The following is a 21,114-nucleotide window of genomic DNA, read 5'->3' on the forward strand; positions in this document are numbered from 1 at the left end:
GTCGAGTAGGGGAACTTGCTGCTAAGACAGGGACAACTGCAAAGGTAGCTGCGGTCATGGCTTGTCATTTAGGGTAGCATATACAGCGTGACTGATATGGCACTGAAAACTGTAGTGGCAAGAAGGGCAAAGAGGAAACTAAAAAATGTCTTTGTTAATGACTGATTTGAGAAACTGGACATTAACTTTTGCAATATATTACTACTTAAGGCTCTCTGCGTGTTTGACATTTATACCAGCAATCGATTCCACTATAAATGGTATTGATAGAATGCGATTGGGAGGACAAAAAAAAGGAAGATAAATTTATTTTTTATTTAATCAATACAAATAGCAAGTATGGAAAGTAAGTATAAAAGCAATAAATACCAAACAGGACTTGAGGAAAGAGAAAGGGATCATAGAGAAAGCCATAGTAGGGTAATAAAAATTATTTACTCTGGTAATAATCAAGCAAAAGAGAAAAATGAAATAAAGAATCCTACATCAGGGAAAACGTGTCATTCGCAGGTTTTGGTGAAAATTGTTTCTTATGTATGGTAACCCTGTTGAGGCACATGCTTCTTGTGAAGAGATTGATCCAGTTTACAGTTTAGTGGTCTTTATTTTCTCACGGTTCTCTGCTATTATTTCAAAAATTCCCTCCACTTCTGGGAAGAAAGGGGACAAAATTTTCATTTGGAAATTGGCACAATACAATTGTTCACACCAGGCCAGAAGGCATCAATTCTCATATTGGTCACTAAGAACAGGGCTAAGCAATATTGCAGAAATGGAGAAGTGATATTATAGGTGGTAATCTATATCACCAAACCACATAGTTTAACTAGATGGGCTTTTTTCCCCTTGAAATAATGTTAGTCAAAAAGACTATTTTTCTAATGATTAAATGGATGGCTAAAAGCAAGAAAAAGTCTTGCAATAAATCTGTTACTAGACTTGCTTAGTTCCAAATTCACTGTGATGAGACAGTCACATAGGAGACACCAAAAACAGAGTCCAGGATATTATTTGCCTTTTTGGCTATTTCTGGTTCAGCTGCACCTGCAGAGTATATATAAAATTTTCTCTACAAACATGCTCAGTGCAGAGGTATGAAATACATTGGAGTTCATCAGTCTTCCCCTGGAAAAGGAGTAGAATACCCCTGTCATGGAGCAAGAGCACCAATTCTGTATGGTAGAAATTTTCTAATTTCAGATATAGAGAACACTAAAGTTTTTCCCGTAATGTGACATAGCGTCAGTTTTTCTTCTGTTTTAGGAGAAAAAATTACATTTTCTATTCAGACATCAGTTTGACAAGTACTATTTTAAAGTAGTTTAAAAGCTCACAGGACAAAGGAAATATGACTGAAACATTTCAAAGAAGAAAAATATTACAGGAGAACTTAGCAGAAAAATTAGTTTTGCCATTTATTGTCCCGTGTCTGTATTGCATGAGCACATGTGTATGTGCTATGAATCCATGATAATGTGTGCTTTTATATACGTATGGCATCAATTTTTTTGCCTGATTCAACTTAACTTTCACTTAGATATGTACTACCAAGAGAAAACAAATCTCATTTACTATTTACAAATGAGGTACTTGTTGTTTTCTCTGTACGGATAGATGTAGAGCAACAAAAAATAACTATTCCCAGAACCCATTGATACACATACAGCTATCACAGACTGGCTGACTCCACATCCATGAATACAGACAGAGCAGTTTAACAAATTCTGGATTTCCCACAAGTCTATCAGACAAAAGTTGCACGTAATAGGAATCTCAAACAAAAGCAAAATGATCCACTCTGTAGCTACTTGTTGCAAGACCACCCAAGAAGTCTGAAAAATCAAAGATTAACACAAAATCTTTTCATGCAAAAAATGTTCTCTTTGTCAACATCCCACCAAGAAAAGAACAAAACCCAAACTATCCACAATGCTTTTTTCCTAGGATTTGCAGCACTGTTAAATATATTTCAGGCATGCATTTCAACTCTTTCCAGCTAACTACAGGAAAGGTTTGATATAGCTATCGTTAGATAAGTTCATAATCCAGTTTAACTGAGCCAATTCAGACTAAGACCAAAGTACAACAGAAACAATTTTCCTTTTTACTGTGATTCAGCAGTTTTGCTTAAATGTATCAAAAATCTAGAAGTCAAATTAACGCTTTTACGTATTAAAATAAAAGTTACACTCTGTCTTCCCACCCCTCACCTGCTCCCTTCCTGTTTCTAACTGTCGATCTGCTTGAGGGTAGGCAGGCTCTGCAGTCGGACCTGGACAAGCTGGAGCCATGGCCTGAGGCCAATTGTATGAGGTTTAACAAAGCCAAGTGCGGGTCATGCACTTCGGTCTCAACAACCCCCAGCAGCGCTACAGGCTTAGGGAGGAGTGGCTGGAGAGCTGCCTAGCGGAAAAGGACCTGGGGGTGTTGGTTGATAGCCGGCTGAAAGCCAGCAGTGTGCCCAGGTGGCCAAGAAGGCCAACGGCATCCTGGCCTGTATCAGAAACAGTGTGACCAGCAGGAGTAGGGAGGTAATCGTGCCCCTGTGCTCAGCACTTGTGAGACCTCACCTTGAGTACTGTGTCCAGTTTTGGTCACCACAGTACAAGAAGGACATCAAGGTGCTGGAGCGGGTGCAGACAAGGGCAACAAAGCTGGTGAAAGGGCTGGAAAACATGCCCTATGAAGAGTGACTGAGGAAACTGGGTTTGTTTAGTCTAGAGAAGCGGAGACTGAGAGGAGACCTTATTGCCCTCTACAACTATCTAAAAGGAGGTTGTAGCGAGGCTGGTGTTTGTCTCTTCTCTCAAATTAGTAATGATAGGACGAGGGGGAATGGCCTCAAGTTGCGCCAGAAGAGGTTTAGATTAGATATTAGGAAGAAATTCTTCACTGAGAGCGTAGTTAGGCACTGGAACAGGCTGCTCAGGGAGGTGGTGGAGTCGCCATCCCTGGAGGTGTTTAAAGAACGAATAGATGGCGCTTGAGGATATGGTGTAGTGGTTAGAGAAATGCTGGGAAAAAGGTTGGACTTGATGACCCTGGAGGTCCTTTCCAACCATAATGATTCTGTGATTCTGTAACTACAATTAACTGTCTATATAGACAGGGACAGTGGCTGCATTCAACAGTCCCAGTTATGAGGCTGCTCAATTTTTCAGTTAAAATGTAGACGTTTCACAGTTATTAAAACATGGAATTAAACACTAATGACTCAGTGTACTAATTCAGTAAATAATGCTGAAATACTACTACTGTTGCTGCTACTACTACTACTACTAAATAGTAATATTCAATAACACATGCCTTCTAGTCATTTTTGCTGAAAAAAAATCAAAATAATTTTTAAAAAGTTATTCAGTATCTTAATGCTGTTGATAAGCATCTATTGGTTATGATGCTGAAGGTTTTATATGCAAAGAGAACATTCTACAGACATGCTATCTAGAGAAAAACTGATTAAAAAAAAATATTTTATTACTTTAGTTTTAAAATTATTTGACAGCTGAAGTAGTAGTGATACAGAAAAAAAGTATAATGACACCCAGTGACTACAAATAACATGCAAATTTGAGAGAAGGAATACTTATTTACTGAGATAGTTGATGCTTCATTACACTGAATCAATATGATATAGCTTTATGAAACAGTGTTTTAACCTGGCTCAGCCAGAAGATATAAGTCTAAACCAGGAATCACTGAGGGAAGTTTCAGGTCTTCTCTTACACAGAACATCAGAGAACACAAGTATCTGCTTCAGTTCTAAACTACAGTGCCAATATTTATTTATTTTTGCTATTAATTTTTGTGTTGCATATTCAGTGGCAAACAGTAAGTAAGTTGTCATCAAGACACAGATGTTGCACTAGCCTATTTAAAATCTGTACTATGCATGGCATTGACATATATCCACTTGCAGAAAGCCAGATGAGAATAAAAATCCTGTACAACCTCATTTCCCTTCTTAGATCATTGCTTTGCAAACATGCTCAGCAGTACACAGCTGCAGTACCCACATATTCAGAGGGTAATGATTGCATATTCCCACTCACCAGGGTAACTCCTTCATCATTCCTCTGATTCACGCTTCCTCCACCTGATATGAGCTGTCGGACATCTGTAAGCATGGTCAGAGGTCTCTGGATCTTCATTTGGCGCAATGAGTTCAGCTCTACACCTGAAAAAAAGAAAAGGCTAAAAGTTTCTGCTATTTCATTTATCAGTAAAGAATAGATAAATGATTTTGTGTTCTGGGTTTGTAAAAGCTTAATCAACATTTAATTAGACTTCAGGGTATACTTACAGAATATGTTTACTTACTCATATTTATTAACAAGTTTACTCATGTTATTATTTATCAGTCACTACATGGATGATTGATGTTAGCAATATCAGATAAACAGGCTTCAACTACTGACTGGCAACAGAAGTTGTAGGTAAAGCAGTATCATTAAATCCATGTAATATCATGAAATCCACTGGGATTACGAAAATAACTGTGAATGGGAAAAGAATTAAGCACTTTAAGGAAACCACTCAAGTGTTTGGGCCCTGTTTAATGAAAATTATTTTGGGCAGCATTCCTTCAACCCTGTGTACACATTACAGTGTCCAGAACAGTGCCTCAAATGTGCCGACTCAACTACTTGAGCTGAAGTGAAGCAAATGACATTAAAACTCAACACTTTTTTATCTGCCTGGGTTATTTTTAACCAGGATTAATTCTCCAGCTGAGCTCAAACCACTGCAAAGCCCCACAAACCACGAGAAAATGTGGTATTGAGGCAGGAACAAATGGGAGGGGATGAAAGGAATGAAGGGCACAGGGTTGCTTGTGTCAGCATTGCTACTGAAAGAAACAGTTGTCAAAGTGCAGTTTTAAAGGAGCAAGATGAGTAAGGCAGTCTATAACCAAAAGGAAGCACGGCCTCCACTCTGAAGAGATTTAAAATTAGAAAGAGAGGGTACAACAAAATTGCCAAGTGATTAAGTTAGGAACTGGCTGTGGCTTGATTGGAGTATCTAACCAAAATGCAAGGCTTGATTCTTCTGCTCCTAGCTTCATGTGGTCACTTACATCCATATATAGAAAATGTCATTTGAGTATAAAAATCTTTCCTGTCTGCTCTGGCCATGACATGATAAAAAACATATGAATAAATGATTTCTGATTCCCTTCCACATTTGTCAGCTAGCTGAAAAGTGACAAATAATAAATTTATTTATTTAATATGTATTTAACTAAACATTTCACTTTCAACAATTCTTGGGATTTTTTTTATATAACTAAAACAATTGCAGTATGTTTCAGAGTAAAGGTATATTTTAAGTTTCTTAATTTTACTCTACCCTGGAACTCTTATAAATGGATGTACCACATGTAGCTCAACAAAGAATATCAATCAGTTTATTTCTCTAACATATTACTATACACACTGCATTATGTACTGAATGTTATTTGCCTGCACTACTTTCAATAATTTCAACTCTGGTAAGATGTTCAGTGTGAGCACTATCTTGCTGGCTACACTTACTTATTCTCATATTTTCAGACCTGTCACTAAATGACACCAAATGTAAACACAAACCTAAACATAAGCTGGAGAAAATGAGATGTTTTCTGTATCTCGACTAAAATCTATGATCTTTCATATAAATCTAATTCAAATAAATATATATGTACGATATTGATAGCTGAAATTATATAACCACTCAAAAGCAAAATGTGGTAAAAACCTGGTGCCTGACAGTTGTTAAACTGGAATATAATGTGGATTTCATAGAAAGTTCTGGGCATCTCCTAACAATCAATTTATGCGTTTTGTCAGAACTGAAGTTTTTATGCCTGTGTCACAGTAATGTCACAGTAATTATTTAAAACTACCTGATGACATTTACAGTTTACTGATTCCACATGGCATTGATTAAATCTTTTTTCTTCTTTTTGCTTCTGCCTATTTCCTGCTTTTTGCAACAGTAAATTGATAGCTTAACATTTTTGTTCCAGTGACAGAACTCTTTCAAATAGTAAGTTCAAATTTCCAAAACACTGAGTGGTGTGAAGGTCTACACAGACAGAAAATTAGTTATCATTTGCAGCACTGACTTGACTTTTTAAAAATCTATCGTAGACAGACTGAGCAGTTAAAATTAAACTTGACTGGTCATCATGAAGCTCTTTCTATGGTTTTCAGGTAAGAAATATTAAAGTTTAAAAAATATATGTATCATTTTAGACTGAATGAAAGCAGACATTTTTAAGTACAGCTGACAGAACTTATGGCATTTTTTTCTTCCTGTTGGTATCTCCAGTAAACAATTAGAATAAGTTTTGTTATTTCAAAGAGAGAGACAACAGGTGGAAATTAATGTACTACCTCTTTTGTGTGTGAATAATACCTCAAACACTCAAACAGGAAAACTAAGTTCAGAATCCACAAATTAGAAACAATAATGAAAAGGCAGGCAGGCAGGCAGGCAGGAAGGCAGGAAGGAAGGAAGGAAGGAAGGAAGGAAGGAAGGAAGGAAAACACAGTTATTATCAGGTCTTCTCATTCGTCATGTTTCCCGTAAATTGCAATAATGGCTATAGGATGAGAGCAGAGATCAGCTGGGTCCACTCTGCCTTTTCTAGCAATTTAATACTGGCTTATACTCAGCATGATCAGAGAATGAACTTATCACTATATTCTTATACTAACAGTGAAATATTGATCCTTACACCTTGTAAATTGTGTTTTATAGAATCTTGGTGCCTTCTGGGGTGTCCGGGACTGCATAAAAATACTCACTGTTAAAAGACTAACTTTGTTCATGCTGAAGAGAAATCAAGAAGAGTTCAGGTGCACCAATTGCTATGTACATTCTATCACAAATATCATTACATGCATCAGCTAAGAGAAAATGCATAAACAATGCTACATAGCAACAAAAGGCACAGTCTATGTGAATCTCAAGACAGCTTTACTCGCTTCAAATTAATTGTTGTGTAAAGGAATTATATACATTTCATTAAACAAATAGCAGTAAACAGCCTGGCAAGTCAGCTACCACAGTGACGTAGTTCCACGGGGTTCATCTTCCAAATCTCCAAAGGAGTTTTGAAAATGCTAGAGAAACAACTGATATTCTCTTCCTCTGCCTTTATAAAAAATAGAATGAAATAATGAAAAAAACAAGATAAAGTGCTGTTTACAAGGGCACGTAGTGGCAGGATGAGGGTCAATAGTTTTAAACTAGGGCAGGGTAAATTTAGATTAGACGTTAGGAAGAAGTTCTTGACTACGAGGGTGGTGAGACACTGAAATGGGTTGCCCAGAGAGGTGGAGGGGGCTCTATCCCTCGAGACATTCAAGGTCAGGCTGGATGGGGCTCTGAGCAACCTGATCTAGTTAAAGATGTCCCTGCTCACTGTAGGGGGTTGGGCTAGATGACCTTTAAATGTCCCTTCCAACCCAGTGCATTCTATGACTATGAAATTGTAATCTTAAAACTGTGGAGTTTTGAATTCCAAGAACTTAGGAATTGTTAAGTTTCAGGGTGGACTTTTCTTGTGGGGAGCTGAGAAGCAAATTATACCAAATGTACACATGTATCTTTCTCTGAGGCTCAAAGAGACCTGGTCAATAATTACTTTCCCTTAATCAAGTTTGTAATTCCAGAGAGTCCACTCTCCCTCCCCAGAGAATGATACTTCTCATGAGTTTAGATGGAACAAAAAGAAATATTACCCATATAGTAAGTAACTCTTGCTGCCTGAATCAAAGAATGACCTTCATGTTGCTTTTCAAAGGGGAAATGTGGTTTAGATATTCAGCTGAAATGGGACGACAGCCAGCAAGAATAAATAGAGGAAGAAAACCAAATTGGCATGTACTATGGGAACAGATTCACATTCTAAAAAATGGAAAGTCAAAAAGAAAGGCATGAGATGGAAAATACGCTCCAAATGCCCTGTAAAATCACAACAAGAGCTACATGTTCACAAAATCTGCAGGAGATGAGATGGAGAAGGGACAGTTAAAACAGCAGTGACCTTGCAGGGCACAGCATTTAGTGATGAGTATCAGCGCTGATGACAGACAGGAGCCTAACCTAAAAGCTATAAAATATATTACTTCCCACTGTTTAAGAAAAACACCTGACAAATCCATTTCATGTGCTTTGGGCATCTCATCCTCTCTGGCATGTGGTTATAGAACTGACAACCCAAAGGAACATAAAAACTTCAGATCAAAAGAGGGAAAGTAACTTTCCAAACTTTGTAGTAGAAAAGAAATACACAGCAAGCAGAACAGAGAAATGCTATAAAAAATATTTTCCTTAGCAACATCCAGTACTAAGAAATCACTCCATCTGTGAGGGGAGCGCTGGTTCCTGTGACCAGTACAAGACAAAACACTCAAGCACACTTTGGGAAATACCCAAATTACTCTTTCTGAACCTTGCACATCTCATTCTCCAATGGGCTTAACAGTCTTTCGGAGAGGCCAATATTATTTTTTCTTGCAAACAGAAACGTACATTAAAAACTTGCAACAGCTTTGAGAAGTTAACCTTTCCTTTCCTCTTACATAAATTTTCTCTCACTGTGCCTATACCTGCCCTTCCTGCACAGAGCTGTAAATACAGCACCTGGTTTCACCCTAAGGATAATAAGCCTGTTGGTACTCTTCTGTATTTATGGGGATACCATGGTTTAGAATTTCTATTTTTCTCCTGTGCAGCATAGTGTAGGATAGGATATTGTTCACAATCAATGAGAAAGAAAAAGTCATTCCTGAATTACAGGTGTAGCTGTTATTTTACTTGTATAGCTTTATTTGTTTAAAGTTTTAGAAACACTTTTCTGGCTGCTTAGAAAACAGCTTTGTTAAGAACATTATTTTTGTTAAATTACATTGTCCCATTGTGCGTACCGCTTGGCATTATGTGCATCTGATTTTCGAAGGTCAGCACTGAACAGATACATTTCAGCAACATTTATTATGTGAGAGTGGAAGCCAATATTTTCAGTTTCTGCAGAAGAGTGTATACTTGCAAAACTAATGAGGCCTATAGCTCTAATTCACTGCAGAAATACTGACTGATCGGTGGTGATGCGTTTTTACTCTTTGCCTTTAAAGATATTACATATGCTTAGTGAAGGATGTTTAGTTTATTTCCTTCTAGTCTGAAAATGCTATCAGAAATTAAATTCCCATCTCCTCCTCATGTAGACATCTGAGTGATGATTCTCCCACTCTGTGAAATGTGCTTTTTTTCACTCTCTCTTCCATAACAAGGATGTTGATGACCCTTTCACCTAAAATTAGTTAAAATAACTTTATCTCTTCTTAACATGTATGAAAACTAAAATATATTTTGTAACTTATTTTAACAGACTAGCATGGTCTCAAGGCTTAATACTAAAGCATTTATCTGTGGATGTATCTTGCATGTTATTATTTTATTCATAATATTAATATCAGAACCAAGAAGCAAAACAAGTAGATCACTGTCTCTGATGACTTGTGATAAATATCATATCTGAAATGAGCTCTTCACACACAGTATTTCTATACTTAGGATTTCTCTGCAAGTTCTTAATATATTATAGCTAGATGGTTTTGTGAGACAGCAATAAAAGCAGGCTGTTCAACACACGCCAGAGAGCCTGGAGCTGAGGGTGAACACAAGGCAGGCAGGGCAATGTCTTTGCTGCTGACTAGGGCACAGCCCCACAGTACTCAAACCAGAAAACTGAGTAGATCTGGCAATGAGACACAGGGCTAACTGGCAGGCCTGTGATTGCCAGAAAACCCTCTAGCACCAAATCCAGACAAATCAGTTGAAGTCAGGAGGAAGTCAAGTCAGTGGTTCAGGGCTGGGATCAGCAAGGTTCATGGCTGGACACCGGCATATCTCAAGCAAGGAGCAAGGGCAAGGACTTGAGCCTAAATGTGGTTCCCAAGCCAAAGGGTGGGTGAAAGATCGTGGCAATGCTTCTACCAGCTCTGCCTCACAAATTAGCTCTTTCCTCAGCCATCTGCTCCCAGGTTCCGTATCTGCACCATGTGAGAGCTGGCTTTGAGTGCAGCCTGGGAGCAGAGGGGGACAGGCTGCAGGGTCTGCAGGTGCACTCCAGGCACAGATTTTTATTTTTATTTTCTTACTTGATAAAGGTCATAGTTTTAGGAATTCTATAAAAATGTGATGATTTATTTCTCATGGTAATAGAACTACATTATCCATTGGCAAGTTGAAAGGATACTAAAAAGGCATCCCCAGTTTCTTATGTTCTTCAAAATCTTTTTTCAAATGTTTGCAAAGCCTATTAGTCAAGAAGATGCCTGTTCTCCTCCCAGCATCGGTTACAAAGTAGATCATAAAATACTGGCTATAACTTAAAATGTTAATTCAAGTGCCAAAAGTCTGCACAGTGAGTTTAAAGATTTTCCCTTTGATAGAAACATATGAGTAACAAAATGTTTCCATATGGTGGACTTTTTTTTTAATTCACTTTTAAATGCCTACACATTTGTACACGGAGTCTAAGACTTCAAAGTCAGTTCTGCAAGAGCTAGAAAATAGAAAAATTAAAGTAGCTTATCCAGACTTCTGTCAGGAAACTCAAAGGCCAAAGGAAGACAGATGAGCATTCTCAACTACAATGTTTTCAATGTGTCATGTTTTCTGTATGCTTCGTTTTTAGGACTTGAAGGGACCTACTAAAACACCGCATCGGGTGCCTGGCAACACTACCACCTAAGCTCTATTTTCAATTAATCATGGTCTCTGCAGACCATAAACAGATTTTTTTTATATGTGATAATCCTATGGGTATGTGGTTCCCAATCAGCAAGAATAAGACTAAAAAACTTGGAACAACCCTGAGGCTGTATGGTTTTGCTTATCCATTTTTCTGTCAACCTACTGATCAATATTACTGATAGAAAATTTGTAAGCGGAAATCCAGATCATGTTGCCTATGGTTCTAAAATTAAAAGCATATCAGGAGATTTAGTTTTCACTTATGTTCACTGATCTTTAGTTCTAACAGTCTGTATGTGTTGATATTTTAGTCAGTTCTCGTTGCAGTATTATAGCAATAATTCCTTAATATCTATGAAGAGCCTTTCATAGTTTCAAATATGAAAGTCTAGAGCAGTACTTTTCTGAAATGATATTGATACATATCAATTACTTTTCTTGAGTGCACTGAAAAAACACTATATGACTTTTTTTCCCTTTGTGGGATTACTAGAACTGTTTAAGAGTTTATGTAGTACATGCTCAATGTTAGAACATTTTGGTGTATGTATTCTTAACACTTTTCTTAACTAACAACAATCACAACTGATGAAAAATACACATAACTGGTATGTTAATTTTTGATCTTATTCTCATAAAAGTGCCAGAGTGTTAAGAAACATGACCAGATGTATTGTCCAGGTGTCGGCAGTTGAGGGGTTGCTGGAGTGGCTTTTGTGGGAAGAGGCCAGGGGTTGTCCCATGTGGACCACAGATGGTTCTAGTCAGCTCCAGCAGACCCACCGCAGGACACAGCTAAGCCTGCCAGCCAAGTGTGGCACCACTGTGAAAACATACTTAAGGAAGGGCAGTAACCAGTAAGAAAGACAAAGAAGGAACAAAAAGAAGGAGAACCAGCTGACATCAAGGTCAGAGAAGAAGGGAGGGTGCTTCTGGTGTTGGAGCAGAAATTCCCCTGCAGCCCGTGGAGGACTCACGGTGAAGCAGATGGACATTCCTGAAGGAACTGTGTATCTGTGGAAAAATCTATGCTGGAGCAGAAGAAAAGCGTAAAGAGCAAGAAGTGGCAGAGAGAAACTGCTATGTACTGACTGTAGCTCCCCTACCCACTTGTGCCACTTGCAGGGGTAGAGAAATCTTGAGTGAAGAAGTGAAGTCAAGTCTGGAAAAGGGAGAGGAAAGGTGTTGGTTTAATGTTTGTCTTTGTGCTTCTCACTACCTGACTCTATTCCAATTGGCAATTTTCCCCAAGTCGAGTCTGTTTAGCCTGTGACAGTAACAGCTAAGCAATCTCCCAGTCTTTATTTCAACCCACGAGCTTTTGCATCCTATTTTTTCCCTCTGTCCTGCTCAGGAGTGGGAATAAGTTTGCAGCTGGGTGGGAGTTTGGTGTTTAGCCCAGCCACACCAGATTTCATGAATAATTTCAAATTACTTTAAAATTTAAACCAAAAAAATAATGTTGGGATATATCTCCATATGACATTCTACATTACTGTATAGTGCCAGTCTTACAGTAAATTTTTCTTTAATCCTCTGCCCACTTGTTTTCTGAATCAGCTTTTCCAAAACAGTATTTCCCTTATGCTGTTAACTGTCAGCTTCAGGGAAGCTCTATTTATTGTAGTAAGTTATGAGCTGACTGTTTCTGGCTCATGGTAAACACTGTCTTCAGTGTAGGATCCTGTGCTCTTGGGTTCTATTTGTTTTTCCTCCACCTACTGCTGCAAGGCAGAAAAAGAAATTTATTCTATCCACTTCGCAGCTGAAAAGTAAGGCTTAATCCATTTGCTAGTAAGAATTTAATAAGCCATGGTCTCTTTTTGTGAAATCTGCATAATATTTTGACTAGTTTAAAACATTAAAAACCTCCCTAAATGGATACGACTTGCACATGATTTTGGAGCTATGTACACAGTTTTCTGAGACACCTTAATATGATCCCCTTAATATTCAGAGAACAAAACAGATATTTTATTCACATAGCTTGCAATACTATAAAGTATTTTGATTAAGTACATGAAATTTCAACTACCATCAAAGGTCAAAAACTTCTAAACAAAAAGAATAATTTGCAAGAAACAAAATAACCTTTTCTCTTTATTTTTCTGTACCTGTTTCATAGTAGAAAAAGAAAAGCCATCTAAAACTTCAGGTAGGCATGTTATTTGAATTTAGTCATTGTTAAAAAAATATCATAACAGATGGTTTTCCTCTGGTTTTGCAATAATATGCTAGAGCCTAAACTCCCATTATACAACAGACAAGAAAGATATTATTTTGCTTTCGGATGTGTAGGTTACTTAGACAGCTCTAAGGAAAAAAAAAAAAAAAAGCAGTAAATATCCAGATACTGTTTTCTCAGCTTAAACAACAAAGCTGATGTTCCTGGAATGCACAGTTATCCCAGTAAAAGCTGAAGCCTGAGATGTTCAGTTAGAGCATGGTGCTGATAACACCAAGGTCATGGGTTCCGTCCCCATTCTATCCCCATGTGTTGCCTGATCTAGTTGAGAGAGGTCTCTGCCCATGACAGAGAGGTTGGATTAAATGATCTCTAAAGTCCCTTCCAGCCTAGGCCATTCTATGATTCTATGATTCTATGCTGGAGGACAAAAGGAAGTACCTCTCTTTTTTGGAAACAAATTAAAGTGAATGTGTCACATCCTGACAATTGTAAAATACAAAGCTAAGAAATATCTGTAGTTTACATCTGAGTCATCTAATCCACTACGCTACTAAATACCAAGAAAGATAGTAAACAAAAATGTTGCATTCTTCAAAGCATTAAATATTTAAAACAGCCTAAAGGAAAAGGAGGAAGCATAAGGATCATCCACCATAATCAGAATTCCACTGACACATTTCTACAGTAGAACATTCAGCCTCTAAAAACAGAGTACACTAGAAGTCACTTAATGTTTGATATTTTTAAAAGTTTTGCCTTAAAACATAAAGCTGATTTTAATCTAAATAAAGTTTAAGGAAAGTGCCAGGTGGATTTTCTCGATTATTCTAATAATCAACTAGATTTGGAATAAAACAGGACAAATAGTGGGGAAAAAAATATGCCCTTTTTACACTTCCTTATGTTTTCATTTCATCTCTGGAGGGTGACATTTCTTTGAGGCAAACAACAAAAGGACACGAGGCTACAGGTTTCAGCTACAACAAAGAAAATTTCAACAGAAAACAAGAAAAAACATGACATGAAGAGGGTGCAACATTGGAATGGGAGCCCAGAGAGATCATAGAATTTCCAACTCAGTATGACCCTGGGTAACCTGAGCTACTCTCAGTTGGCCCTGTCTTGGCAAAACGTTGCAGCAGGTAGTCTCCCTATCTTGTTTTTCAAAGTCCTTAAATGTCATGACTTTCTTTTCATAGCAAAATAAGAAGACCATTAACATGCAAAGTCAATGATATCTTGGCACAGAACAAATTTAACATGCTTAGCAGTCTTTTCCTAGTGCCTGGTCAGATGTGTAACCCTTCTGCTCCCTAGCGACAGTACTTCCTAGAGCTCCACTAATGGTAACAGGAATTTAGACACCAAGGCTAATGTATAAGCACCTATACACAGACACATAAATTTAAATATTAGACCCTTAAAATGAAACCCATCCTAGGTACCAGGCTTCTGTATCTCAGCTAGCCATTCTGGGCTCCCTTCATAGCACTTGGAAAGAAGCATGTAGCTCATAACTCAGATGATCCATTACAGATCCCTGAAGTGTCTCTTCTGCTCTAAGGAGCGTTTGCTATAGATAGGCTAACAGACATTTTATTTAGATAAATCAACCTCAACAAAGTTTGGAACTCAGGGGCATACTGGGCTTCTGAGTGCTCCTAGGACATAATTAAATATCATACAGTTAAGCTATTTCTACCACTTTTCTAAATACGAAATTGAATGCTTTATCTTCCCTCTCATCCTTGATTAGGGATACATTAAATGAAGCTAACAGTGTACTAGAACTATTACCCAACATAAAGGATGCTCTTAATATGTGGAGGATATGTATCTCAGTTTGTTTTCTCTTCGGTAGATCAAGTGTGCTTATGGTTTTCTTTGGTCAATAATTAATTTCAATGTACAACGTAACATCAGTTACGTAATATGACATCAGAGAAAGCTGATTTCTGTACAGGGAAAGAGAATGTTTTAATCAAATACATAGAATTTCACGTAGACTTCAGCAACACAATATCCATATAATATCCTGATGAGCTGTATTCCATGACAATAAAGTATGGTGTGAAAGCTTTCAGGCGATTGGTAGAGTATTAACTTTACTTTGTACTTGTGATCATCCTGTGCCCTAACAGATTATTTACAAACAGAACTCTTAAGAACTAACTTCAGTAAATAAGTAAAAATGTTCTAAAATACATGAATCATTAAATATATCTAAGGCTATTGTTATCACCTATGGCTCCAGGCCTTTCAAAGAGTAAATTAGGTTATCTTTGATGATGAAGAGGGAGTTCACTCACTAAGACTTGTAGTGTAGTTAGAGTGAACTACAACAGTGATGAAATCTGTAGGAAATTATAAACACACAAGACTTCTAAGAACTTCAATGTCTCCAATTAACATATCTCTCTGTAGCATCCAAGCTACTTGTTCCAATCTTGCTTTGTGATAGCTTCTTGTTTTCTTGTTAATTGAGCCATAAGGCACCTGATTTTATTCTTCTGTATGAACTCTGCAATTAGAGGCAATTATAGACTGTTTTACACAGCCATCTCTTCTTAACATTTTAAACCAGGCTGCACAACTGAATGGACAATATTAAAATTTTGGGGAATGAAGGGAAGTATAGAGAATACAGAACTGTGGCTTACACGTTGTATTTAAAGGGTGAGACTCTAGATGGATGTTTTACAACACTACAGGCTGAAGATAATATTTACTACAGGCTCAGCTAATGTCCTTGTGCAAGATTTTTGACCATGCCATTGCTCTGTAGTGGGGTGTGCATATGCAGGTGTACATGGGGATTGCTCCAATGACAAGGGCTTCACAAAAGTAACCCACAGAGAAATGTCTAGTCTAGGCAATTTGAAGTAATTCATACTTACCCAGGCAGCTTTATAGCCTTCAAGGATTCCCCCCTCAAGTACTATTAACCATAGTAGGCTATATAAATATTTCAGAAGATATTAATTAAATTTTAAAATCTAAGTGTAAAATAAGGGTACTTTGAGCTGCCTGATGTTACAAGAATAGTAACAGAACAAGTAAAGTTGATGGATATTTTGTCACTGATCACCCAAAGGCCAGGTTTTCTCACAGTATTGCAATTAAGGGTAGGTTTGATCTACCCCAACAGTCTAAAACTAAGACTGATAAACTACTGCTTGTCAACTTAAATTCTTATTAGTCAGCAGAAAGAAACAGACCTGGAAATCAGTTTTCTTCACCTAGACAGGTTAGGAAGAGCTGCAATGATACGTGTATTTCCCATTTCCCTGTGTAGACAAAAAGATCTAGATGACTAGCTCAGGCTTAGCTGTCGGAAGCTAATAGAGGTAGATTTCACCTTCATAATTTTTAGTTTTTTTCCCTTGGAAACTTCCCACATTCACATAATCATTGTTTAATGAGAAATGGTGCCTCTCCTATCTACTGGAAAAGATATAACATTGATGACATTAGAGTCTTAAAAATCCACTGTTCCATATAAGTTCTTTCATTGCAAGCATTTTGCCAAGAAACTAGCAAATCTTTTCTTCCCCACCCACCTCCAATCTATTTCATTTTGCAACCAAACAAAAAGAGAGACAAATCAAGGAAAGATGCAGCATTTCCTGATAAATCTGCATTAATAAGAAATGCAAGTAAGCAATTGTATGCTAAATCCTTGCCTGAATCTACATGTTACTTTTACCTCAGTCAAAGTATTTGGAGAATTCAGACTCCAAATGCCTGGATTTTGCAAGACAACCAAGTTTTTAGAAGCTAATATTTGTCTTGCCATTAGAAAAATCCAAAACCAGAGTTCATGAGCTGTGGAGATATTACCAGGCACCAAAGAATCAAAATTATAAAACACACCTGTGTAATATACTGGATTTGCTATGGACCTGACACTCAGTGTGCTTTCCTTGCAATTCTAAATTTTCCCTTTTAAGTGCTCATTAACAGGATGTAACTTAACTTGCTTATGTTAAAACAGATTTCTTACATGTAGGTAATGTTGAAATGACAAATCTTTACATTACAGTTCATTATTTCTGCTTAATACATTTTCCTCAGTGTTATGATGAACCACATACAGTACTAAACGTAACCTATTATAGTCAAAAGCAATGCTAGAAATTTCACTTCAGAACCCTTACCTAAGTTTGGAGCTGGTGAATAACCGGTCAATATTTTTTTTCAATACCTGTCCTATCATCTGTAACACATTAAGCATACTTCATGATAGAAATCTAGCTACAGTACCTTCACGATAAAAAACAAAATCCTAATTTGTTTTGGAATAAGTAATACAGTTTCATATACATCTCTCATTACTGCAGGTTTTCTGCTTTAAATTTATACTGAATTCACATTCTAGCATGTTACTATGAATGTCATGTTCAGTGAAAGCATTTCAGAAGCTGAAGAGCTGACTTACCATTTTCTTCCAGGTACATCAGAAGGATGCTGCTAGATTCAGTCCCTTCTATGGCATAATCAAGTGCAATATTTCCATTAACATCTTGCAGCAGGACGTTTGCTCCAGCCTACAGTCAAGAATTAGAAAAACTTTAGGGTTTTGTAGTGAAATCTCAAAACATTTCTGTAGTTCCTTACATTCCCATTCAAAAACACTACAAACCTGAGGTTCTTTGACAGCAGGCTGATTATAACCTAAACCAAACCAAAACACACATACACACAAAAATAAAAGCAAAGATAAAATAAAGGACTCCTGAATATCAGAAAGGGTTGGCTTTACTTGAGACAACTGACACTTGTGCCCCTAGCTGTCCAGCCTGCCTTTACTGCACAGATGCCTTTGCTGCTCAGCAGTGAGTTTTGGAACCACCACCATTTGCAGCACGGCATTTTAAAGTCAAGCCAGCCATCACTGATTACCGTCTGCCATAAAACACTGCACAGTAAACAGCAGCGGCTCAAAAGCCAACTGACAAGCAGCACAGACACCCAGGCAGCAGGGATGTGTGGATAGCTGGTCAGGGCAACCTTGTCAGCCAGCCCAACCTCTTATGCCCTCATCCATCAATCCAACCTCAAAGAGAACCATCCCTTGCTAAATGAAATTGTCATTTGTCACCAACTGGAGACAATGAAAGTGAGCTCGATGATTTCAACGGTAGTCCCTAAAGGAGCCAGGTTAACATTTCTATAAGTTCCATTCAAAACTAAAGGACAGACAACTAAAAGAAGCCATTGTGGAGGGAAGACAGGAATAGATTCATGAAAAACCTGAAGAGAAACCATCACCACAATTAAGAAAATTTGTATTCTCTGTATTAAATATTGTAAGTGTAAGAATTTGCACCATGAAGGGCAATTTTAAATTATTTTTTGAAAAGAATTAAAAAGCTGTCATCTTATCCTTGAAGACATTATGAATTATTAGAAATGTCTGGCGGACATACAAGTTTATATTAAAGTGAAAAGACATGTATCTTCTTTAGGAGGCAATAAACCTAATTAATTTCTAGTGTTCTCTCTGTGGCTTTTAACTGCAAAGAATTATGAAATAAGAGTAACCTCTGGTAAATTTAATTACTTTTCTTACCAGTTTCTATGATAAAAAGTTTAGCTAACAAAAATGAGAGGTATCAAGGGCATCCTTTCTTAAAACCACAGCAGCAGAGGTCAACTGCAATAAAGAATTATTAATAGAAGATACGACTGCTTCTTTTATGAGCTTTCTCTGTATGTACTGTATCAAAGAAACATTCGTAATCGGCTCAGCTTCCGGCTCAGAGTGAAATATGACATGAGAAACTAGAAAATTCATGTAGACTTCATGTCACCAAATTTAAGGTGTTGAAGCTGGACAGATAGTCTGAGGTGATCTCCTGGTTTCCCACTGTAATGACGAGGGGACAGATAGGCATCAAAGAATGACGCACCTCAGTTATCTCAAACACCTCAGATACCCTAACAGATCATATCCTATACAGCAAAATATCCATATCCTATGCAGCTCTGTCTCACTTTCCAGGTCATCAATGAAGTCCTTGAACAGGACTTGGACCCACTATTAACCCATGGGATATACCACTAGTGAACTGCCTCCAGATGGGCTTTGTGCCGCAGAACACAACCCCTAGGCCCAGCCACCCAGCCAGTTTTCAGTCCACCCCAATGCCTGCTTACCTAACCCATACTTTGTCTATGATGACACCATGCAAAATAGTGGCAAAAGCCTCAATAAAATAGAGATAAATTACATCCTCTGCTCACTCCTCATCCATCAAGCTAGCCACCTCATTGGAGAAGGCTATTTCACTTGTCTTACTTCAGCAACTCTTCTTTTAAGACCTGTACCAAATGTTTTGAGAACAGACAGAAACACTGTGACTATTCAGATAAAGTCTGTTGCTGGCTAGAAAACAAGTTTTGCCTCAGGGAATTTTACTTAATGCCCAACTAACAAACTTTAAATTACTGATTCTGCTATCGAAAAATAGAAACAGGCAAACAAACTACACGGGGACTCCTCTCCAGACACCATTCCTTCCCCTTCTTGTCTCAAATCCCAAGCCCACACACTACATCTGCAGTGGACGTTGCAGGGGATTGGGATCAACACGTTGTGGTTTCTCTTCTTTGGTGGTTCCACTGCTCTGGTATGGGCTCCTGCACTGCCACAGTTCTGCCAGAGACATAACTCTCCCAAGTCCTCTGCTCAGTTCCCATTTGGGTGGTTTTTTCACTCCAGCAGCTCCCCGCCCCCAGCATCATGCAGGTTATGCCCAGTACCAAACTCCAGCGTGTTTTAAAAACAAAGTCTTTGTAGGTAAAGAAAAGGTGGGAAATCCCATTGTTGTTGCCCATCCTTAATGTGTTGCATGATGTCCTGCCCAAAAGATGTATGACAGGTACACACCAAAATTTCGAATTGTTCGCAGTATGGACATTTCTTCCTGTCCACTCTGATTACACATCTGCCTGCCATATATTGGAAATTACTTGCTGTTAAATGTGACACAGACTATTCAGATGCTCAGGCTTCTATTCACAGGAACCTCTCAGCTAGTAATGGGCAGTCCTGAAAGCTGATTTGAAATCATGTTTTCTAATTACAATGCAGACTTCTCATTTAGCTTGTATAAGCAAAGACAAGCTGGCAATGCCATGGGTGGCAGAAAACATGGCAGCAGCTCACACAGGTAACTGTCAAGAGTCAAGAGCAGAAAAAATTAAAGAGAGAAGCAAAGTAAGCAGCAGAAAGGCAGCAGACTCAATCAAAAATACAGACAGATCATGACAAAGTGGAACATGTTGCAGGTAGAAAATGTCACAAATAGTTCAAATTCAGATGGCCAAAATTGTGCTATAGAACTTGAGTGCTATCGTTACAGTAAGAAATCCAAATATGATTAGAGAGGCAGATAGAATTCAGGTTCTCTGAATACAGTCCTAATTTGTTTTAGGTTTCTGCTCATAGCTCTTTAAGAAAATGTGAGAAATACTGTTCCCGGGTTGCTGATATTAGAGTTTCCAAATTTATTTGTATAACTTATTTATATTCAAAATGGGGTTTTTATATTGATTCAATTTCAGTTCAGATGTTTTATCCATCCATTTGAATTCTGCATGCAGTGCTCAATGTACATGCAAAGTTACTATCCTGCCCATTCTCAACACATGCTCATTCTCAAGTAATTTCTCAATAAAAATATAAATGTATTGCAAAACTTCATCCAATATATCACATAAATACAATGTTTTTGAGAAAAAATATTTGTCTGTAATGATAAATTGCTTTTATATTACAAAGGCTGCAGAAGGAACATCTTTGAATATATTATTAAAAACTATTCCCAAAGACACTTAGTTCAATACACAGAATGCAAAATGCAACTGAAGTGTATGCTCTGCTGTGCTGAACAACATTCATATCTAGAGAGAGCATATGAGAGTGAACTCTGGTGATCAATAATATCTGAGTAGATCATACACACTATCCCCATATGACGAGAAATCAGAGCCTGCTGCCAAAGAGAAGATACCTCTGGCTAGTGAAAGGGAATAAGATTTTCCTTCAGGTTCCAGAAATTATGGTTTGAAAGAGTTCAATTTATCTCAGGATCACTGTACTGTGCATTTTTTAATCCTGTTTAAATTTCTGCCTATTTACTTCTTTGTAGAATCTCCAATTCATTTGA

At 37.6% G+C, this 21,114-nt stretch overlaps 1 protein-coding gene across 1 annotated transcript in view; it reads right to left on the minus strand.

Annotated features, from left to right (window-relative positions):
• The window catches only part of LOC104275639 (unconventional myosin-XVI-like), a gene marked incomplete at both ends in the record, with an annotated part of 105,061 nt that overhangs the window by 54,223 nt on the left and 29,724 nt on the right, over nucleotides 1-21,114 (minus strand). Inside the window, 2 exons of the mRNA XM_009871647.1 lie at nucleotides 4,053-4,177; nucleotides 17,379-17,487. Of these exons, the coding sequence (XP_009869949.1) occupies nucleotides 4,053-4,177; nucleotides 17,379-17,487 (234 nt within the window). The remainder of the gene's footprint in view (nucleotides 1-4,052; nucleotides 4,178-17,378; nucleotides 17,488-21,114) is intronic.

The sequence above is a fragment of the Apaloderma vittatum genome, unplaced genomic scaffold (genome assembly GCF_000703405.1).
Source record: "Apaloderma vittatum isolate BGI_N311 unplaced genomic scaffold, ASM70340v1 scaffold2986, whole genome shotgun sequence".
NCBI lineage: Eukaryota > Metazoa > Chordata > Aves > Trogoniformes > Trogonidae > Apaloderma > Apaloderma vittatum.